The 7,363-nt window shown below is 40.6% G+C and overlaps 1 protein-coding gene across 3 annotated transcripts in view; it reads right to left on the bottom strand.

Annotated features, from left to right (window-relative positions):
- Positions 1 to 3,063: 3,063 nt before the first annotated feature.
- aqr (aquarius intron-binding spliceosomal factor) overlaps positions 3,064 to 7,363 on the bottom strand; it is an 87,733-nt gene continuing 83,433 nt past the window's right edge. For all 3 annotated transcript variants that reach the window (XM_059955896.1, XM_059955915.1, XM_059955906.1), the window contains exons 34-36: positions 4,628 to 4,802; positions 4,409 to 4,522; positions 3,064 to 3,433 (exon numbers count right to left, since the gene is read on the bottom strand). In XM_059955896.1, the coding sequence (XP_059811879.1) occupies positions 3,230 to 3,433; positions 4,409 to 4,522; positions 4,628 to 4,802 (493 nt within the window). In that variant the 3' untranslated portion in view covers positions 3,064 to 3,229. The remainder of the gene's footprint in view (positions 3,434 to 4,408; positions 4,523 to 4,627; positions 4,803 to 7,363) is intronic.

Below are 7,363 nucleotides of genomic sequence, written 5' to 3'. Positions count from 1 at the left end.
TCACCTGGAAGGACTGTCTGGGGCCCTGAATGGTGGTGATGGAGGAAGTGTAAGGGCAGGTGTAGCACTTGTTCCGTTTACAAGGATAAGTGCCAGGAGGGAGATCGGTGGGGAGGGATGGGGGGACGAGTGGACAAGGGAGTCGCGTAGGGAGTGATTCCTGTGAAAAGCAGAAAGGGGGAGAGGGAAAAATGTGTTTGGTAGCGGGATCCCGTTGGAGGTGGCAGAAGTCACGGAGAATTGTATGTTGGACCTGGAGGCTGGTGGAGTGGTAGGTAAGGAAAAGGGGAACCCTATCCCGAGTGGGGTGGCAGGTGGATGGGGTGAGGGCAGATGTGCGGGAAATGGGAGAGATGCGTTTGAGAGCAGAGTTGATGGTGGAAGAAGGGAAGCCCCTTTGTTTAAAAAAGGAAGACCTCTCCTTCATCCTGAAATGAAAAGCCTCAAATTGAAAGCAGATGCGGCAGAGATGGAGGAATTGTGAGAAGGGGATAGCCTTTTTGCAAGAGACAGGGTGGGAAGAGGAATAGTCCATGCAGCTGTGAGAGTCCGTAGGCTTATAGTAGATATCAGTAGATAGGCCGTCTCCAGAGATGGAGACAGAAAGATCAAGAAAGGGGAGGGAGGTGTCGGAAATGGACCAGGTAAATTTGAGGGCAGGGTGAAAGTTGGAAGCAAAGTTAATGAAGTTGACGAGCTCAGCACGCGTGCAAGAGGCAGCGCCAATGCAGTCGTCGATGTAGCGAAGAAAAAGAGGGGGATGGATACCGGTATAGCCTTGGAACATGGACTGTTCCACAAAGCCAACAAAAAGGCAGGCATAACTGGGACCCATGGCTACACCCTTGGTTTGGAGGAAGTGGGAGGAGCCAAAGGAGAAATTATTGAGAGTAAGAACTAATTCTGCTAGACGGAGGAGAGTGGTGGTAGAGGGGAATTGGTTAGATCTGGAATCCAAAAAAAACTGAAGAGCTTAGAGACCATCTCGGTGGGGGATGGAGGTATACAGGGACTGGAAGTCCGTGGTGAAAATAAGACAGAGGGGGCCAGGGAACTTAAAATCATTGAAAAAATTCAAAGCATGAGAAGTGTCATGAACGTAGGTGGGAAGAGATTGAACAAAGTGGGGGGTGATAAGACAGTGTCAAGGTATGCAGAAATGAGTTCAGTGGGGCAGGAGCAAGCTGAGACAATAGGTCTACCTGGACAGGCAGGTTTGTGGATCTTGGGTAGGAAGTAGAAACGGGAAGTGCGGGGTGTGGGGACTATGAGGTTGGTGGCAGTGGTTGGGAGATCCCCAGAGCTAATGTTGGTGATGGTATAGGAGACAATGGCCTGGTGCTCCTTAGTGGGGTCATGATCAAGGGGTAAATAAGAGGAGGTATCAGAGAGTTGTGGCTGTGCCTCGGCCAGGTAGAGGTCAGCTTCCCCCTTATCAGCAGGTTTTATAGTTAGGTTGGGATTGGTGCGGAGGGAGCAGAGTTTGGAAGGAGTGAGGTTGGAATTGGAACAGGGTGTGGTGAAGTCAAGACAGTTGATGTCCTGTCGGCAAATAAATTAACTGTAACCTTTCCATGCCATTCAAAATGAGTGGATTAGCTGAACCCATCTTCTGGTCGAAACTGGCCCCAAGATTCAGGGGGCAGATTTCTTTATATAAATGATGTAAAACTGCAGGAAGTTGGTGCCTCACCCCTGTTGGAATGCAGTCACAATGACAGTGCACTGGGTCCCTTCATTACTAATGCAACTTGGCATTTGCTTTGAGTGCTGCACCAACTCATCTACCCATATTCAAATCCATTCTTTGAACCCCTCTCACAGCCTCGAGATATGATATCTAATGAAGTTCTTTTATTGCTTTCCACTTATACAGAGGAGATTTATGAGAATGTTACCTGGATTTCTGCACCTAAGTTACAGAGAAAGTTTGAACAAGTTAGGTCTTTATTCTTTGGAGCATAGAATGTTGATAGAGGTATTTAAAGTTATAAGGGGGATAGATAGAGTTGACGTAGATAGGCTTTTTCCATTGAGAGTAGGGGAGATTCAAACAAGAGGACATCAGTTGAGCATTAAGGGGCAAAAGTTTAGGGGTAACATGAGGGGGAACTTCTTTACTCAGAGAGTGGTAGCTGTGTGGAACGAGCTTCCAGTGGAAGTGGTAGAGGCAGGTTTGATATTGTCATTTAAAAAGAATTGGATAGGTATATGGACAGGAAAGGAATGCAGGGTTATGGGCTGAGTGCAGGTCGGTGGGACTAGGTGAGAATAAGTGTTCAGCACGGAATAGAAGGGCTGAGATGGCCTGTTTCCGTGCTATAATTGTTATATGGTTATATTCTATTTATTCTTCAACTCCACCACTTGTGCCTTCAAGAGAAGTATTTGTATGCATCAGTCCTGCAAGGCTCTGACATTTGCACATTAAAATTCTGACCGTCTCTGATCAGTTATCATGTTGCAGCTATCATGTGTGCCATGAATAACCTCACGTCCAGTTTAAATGCCTTTGAGTTGATTAATATCATTGTTTGCTCTCCTTAGTTTTATGAGCACAGGTTAGACCAATTTATTCATTCAATGTTAGATCTGGCTGGTCACTAAACAAAACAAGGTTCTGTTTGTCTTCATTCAAGAATTATTTGAGTTGGAATGTAGTAATGCCAAGTTTATACTCAAGTGTCAACATTTCATGGAAAGGACTTGAAAAATGCAGTATAATTCTACTTCCCAAAGGAGTGGGAGACTTCCTTCAGAACACTCATTTAAATGTACTGAGTTTACTTGCTTTCTTAAAATGTATGAAGTTTAAAATCTAGGAATGAACTGTAAGTCAGTAAGCAATAAACAGTAAGGGCAAGTTATTAAATTGATTAATATATAGAAATGTGCAAACAGACATCTCTTCAGTCTTGCTTTGAACCCATTCTAGATTTCATTCACGTCATTTTCATGTATATATTTATCACTATGTTAATTCTGTAATTTTGCATGGAGTTCTATAAAATTAATTACTTAAGGTCGAATAATAGATGCAAGTGGAGCAAAACAAACTTCTTTACAAAAGTTTATTAACATCCAATCAGGAATACCAAGTATATTGTTAAATCCCACATGACTTCATATAAAACTGTTTACAACAGTATGCTTGTGAATGGTAACTGATGTTCAATGCATGTGCACTGGATTCTTCAGGATAGCAGTCCAAATATTCTGAATAAAATCATCAGCTTTCTTTTTCTTCTTCATCTTCACTGCCCTCACTATCACTGTCCCTGCCAGGATGCTCCGGCATTTGTCTATGTTCCTCCACTGGAGTCTCTTCAACCTTATTTTCAGGAACAGATTCTTCAACTTCTTCGGCATTCTCAATGACTGGAACTGGATCAGCTTCTTTTGTTGACTTAGGGACTGGTGGCAGAAGTACCTGCTGCAGATGGAAAAAGGAATTATATTGAATGAATGTTTGTATTATTACAACAATTTTCGGTGGTTATACTACAATCTTTCTTCACCACAGTTGCTGAAGATTTCAAACTGTGTGTTTTATTTGATTTCCAGCATCTGTATTATTTTGCTTTTATGATAATAAAATATTAAACTCAACATACAAAAAGATAAGCACTGTCTAACAAAGCTTCCCAACTTAATTTTTATATTTACTGCAAAAATGCGAAAAGCTTGAGGATCTGCCACATGTCAGGTCAAATGCAAGACCAAAAGATTTGGCTGAATCTCTTAAATATATGCAGATTTTACTGTAGGTTCTTGCCGAAGCATCACTTTCATTAAATAGAGAAATAATTAGTATAAAGTAGAAAATTTACATTTTGCCAAGTGCAAACACAATTTCACTTAAATTGATTTCAATTTCATAGGGTGAATTTGACAAATGTTAGTTAAACCTTCTGCTCTCACCCCAGTAATATATCCCATCATCTACTTCCAATCTCAATGTATCAAAGCAGCTTTGAATCAGGTGACTTAATGACTTTTTAATGCTCAACTTCAACATGCTAGAGTAAATCAAGGTGCTCCATAGACTGTTAACAAACACAATTTAACAATGGTCTCTATCCAACAAGATGTATTGAGACAACTATTCTTACATAAAGCACACATACAAATCAACAATAATTTTTATAGGTATTAATTACTTCTAGGTTTAAAAAGCCTGTGAAGTGCTTCCCTCTGTCTTAATAATCATTTCTACATTTGAAGAATATAGCAGACACATATCCATATCAGATGGAATTCAATAAAAATGATCAAACATAATACACACCAAAATTCCACAAGACTTCAAAGTCAACTTTGAAGATCTGCATGTCTGTTTGAGAAAGACGAACACACAAAAGAAATGGGCAGATTTGGTGCTAAGACAGCTTTTAAAGCAGTTGCTTACCTGTCTGTATTGGTGCATACTCTGAATGATGTGCATGTACATATCGTAAACAAAGTTTGCCATCTCTGGCATGTTCTTGATAACTCGCATCAAGTGGGTCGGAACATGGCCATTCTAAACAAAAATAATATTAGCAACCATTGTATCAGTACTACTAAAACATTTCAAAACCAATATTAAATTACTATTATAAGCCAAAACACTAAAGAGAAAAGATACCCTTCTGTCTGTGGGGAAGTACTCTGATGGGACAATGTGGAGCTGGAGTGGCCGAGCGGTCAGTTGATTGAAGGCTGGTGTAAGCTCAAAGCAGTTCTGGAAGAGCGATACCCTTGCAAAGATGTACAGTCCAAGCCTGGCTCTTGACATGGCAACAACTAACCGACGAACATCTCTAAATTAAAAAAATGATAACTGTTAAAATACTGATTATTGTAGCAAGGCTTTTCTGCTGCAGCTAAAAAAGATTTTGTCTTAAACAAAGAGCATTTCCATGTAATAACTGTCACTTCAATAAGGTTCAACTCCCATTTTTTCCATTAATAGGTGAACATTTTAAGCTGACAATTGATGACAACACAGCATACAGTTCATTTATTATTCCAACTGAATATCATTGATAAGTATTATTGAGTCAGCTGTAGCTCTACAGGCAATGCTGAATGCACCAGAGTTGTCAGTGTTTCTATGGTAATGGGGTAGACTAAATATGTTTAAAAAAGATTTATATTTGGGTATCAATCAATGATTTACTATTTAATTAACTGAACAAGATGACAAAACCCTGAGATTCTTTTTCCTGTGGACAACTTAGCAAATCTATGGAACAATAACTGTAAACAGGATCAATGAACAACAAACTTTGCAAATGTAAATATAAATAAGTAGTAATAAGTAACGAGTATGAAATAACAAGATAAAGAGTCCTTAAAGTGAGACCAGCGGTTATGGGAACACCAGAAATAGAAATAGAAATAGGATGAGTGTACGTATCCCCTTTTGATTAAGAGCCTGATGGTTGTGGGGTAGTAACTGTTGTTGAACCTGGTGGTCTGAGTCCTGAAGCACTTGTACCTTTTACCTGATGACAGAAGCGGGAAAAGAACGTGGCCTGGGTGGTGAGGATCTTTGATGATGGATACTACTTTTCTACGGCAACATTTCATGTAGATGTGCTCAATGGTTGGGAGGGCTTTACCCATGATGTACTGGGCCAAATATAATGTCTTTTGTAAGATTTTCTGCTCAAATTGGTGTTCCCACACCAGGCCGTAATGCAGCCAGCCAGCACACTTTCCACCACACATCTATAGAAGTTTACCAAGGTTTTTGATGACATGCTGAATCTCTGCAGACTCCTGAAGAAATTGAGCTGCTATGCTTTTGTTGCAGGTCCTCTGAGATAGTGACACCCAGGAATTTAAAGTTACTGACCGTCTCCCCCTCTGATCCGCCGATGAGTACAGGCTTATGGATCTCTGGTTTCCCTCTCCTGAAGTCTATAATCAGTTCCTTGGTCTTACTGACATTGAGTGAGAGGTTGTTATTACACCACTCGTCCAAATTTTCAATCTCCCTCCAGTATGCTGATTCATCACCTTTGATAAGGCCCACAACAGTGGTGTCATCAGCAAACTTGTATATGGTGTTGGAGCTGTACTTCGCCACACAGTCATAGGTGTAAAGTGAGTAGAGCAGGGAGCTGAGCACACAGCCCTGAGGTGCTGCTGTGCTGATGGAAATTACGGAGGAGATGTTTCTGCCAATCTGAATTGACTGGGGTCTTAAAGTGAGGAAATCCAGGATCCAATTGCAAAAGAGGGTATTGAGGCCCAGGTTGTGGAGCTTACTAATTGGTTTTGAGGGGATGATGGTAATAAATGTTGAGCTGTAATTGATAAAGAGCATCCTGATATATGCATCTTTGCTGTCCAGTTGTTCTAGGGTTGTGTGAAGGGCAAATGAGATAGCATCCACTGTAGACCTGTTGCTTCAGTAGGCGAATTGGAACAGATCCAAGTTGGCACTCAAACAGGAGCTGATATGCTTCAACACCAGCCTCTCAAAACACTTCATTACTGTTGACCTAAGTGCCATTGTGCAATAGTCACTGAGGCAGGTTACCACGTATCAGGATTTCCTCTAAAACACAAATTCTTGATGTTAGATTGTATCCTCAAACAAGTCTCTCTCATTGAGAACACTGCAGATTCCATTAGCAAAACTACAAAGCTCGAGGATAGGTTTACACAACTAACTAAGACAATATATATGAAAATCATCATGATTTATATTTTGAAGTTTCTTCCTGTTCAGAGAAATTATGGAATTTTTTTTCTGAAAAATGGAAAAAGCAGAAACACCAAATATGACTGTAGTGGACAATTCTAAACAAACCAACTGCTGTTGCTGGTGACCACCACGGATTTGTTATACTTGTATGATGCGCTCTCCAGCTCCAATAACAATTGTTCCAAAAGATATATATTTGATCCTTTATGAGTAATTAGCAAACATACATTCTTGAAGTGATGAAACTTAAGTGTACATAAGCACAAGTATGCGTAACTAAAGACATGACGTCTGTCAGTCCCCAGCTGTAAAATGCCTCAAAGCACGAATACGTAACTTATTCCCTTTGCTTTTACCATGCACTCTCTCACGTGACTAGTTACCATAATAAATGTGCAATACAGAATACAATGCAGATAGAGAACAGATGCATGGCTCCTACACTCCAGCTCTCCAGTTATTATACTATAATAATAACTACATGCTACCAAGATGTGGGAGACATGAAATCTCAACATTCACAAAACTGTCCTCTTTTCTGGTATGCAGTATATCCTTGATCGTCATCTTCGCCTAAGAAACCAGCTTGTTTCTCCTGACTGCGTTCAGGAAAATCTGTCTTGAATTGCTGCTGCCAAAGCTTGTTCCAAGTTCAAAACTGAA

Source organism: Hypanus sabinus, chromosome 2, assembly GCF_030144855.1.
Source record: "Hypanus sabinus isolate sHypSab1 chromosome 2, sHypSab1.hap1, whole genome shotgun sequence".
In the NCBI taxonomy this organism is placed as follows: Eukaryota; Metazoa; Chordata; class Chondrichthyes; order Myliobatiformes; family Dasyatidae; genus Hypanus; species Hypanus sabinus.
This window is presented reverse-complemented; position numbering and strand designations above follow the sequence as displayed.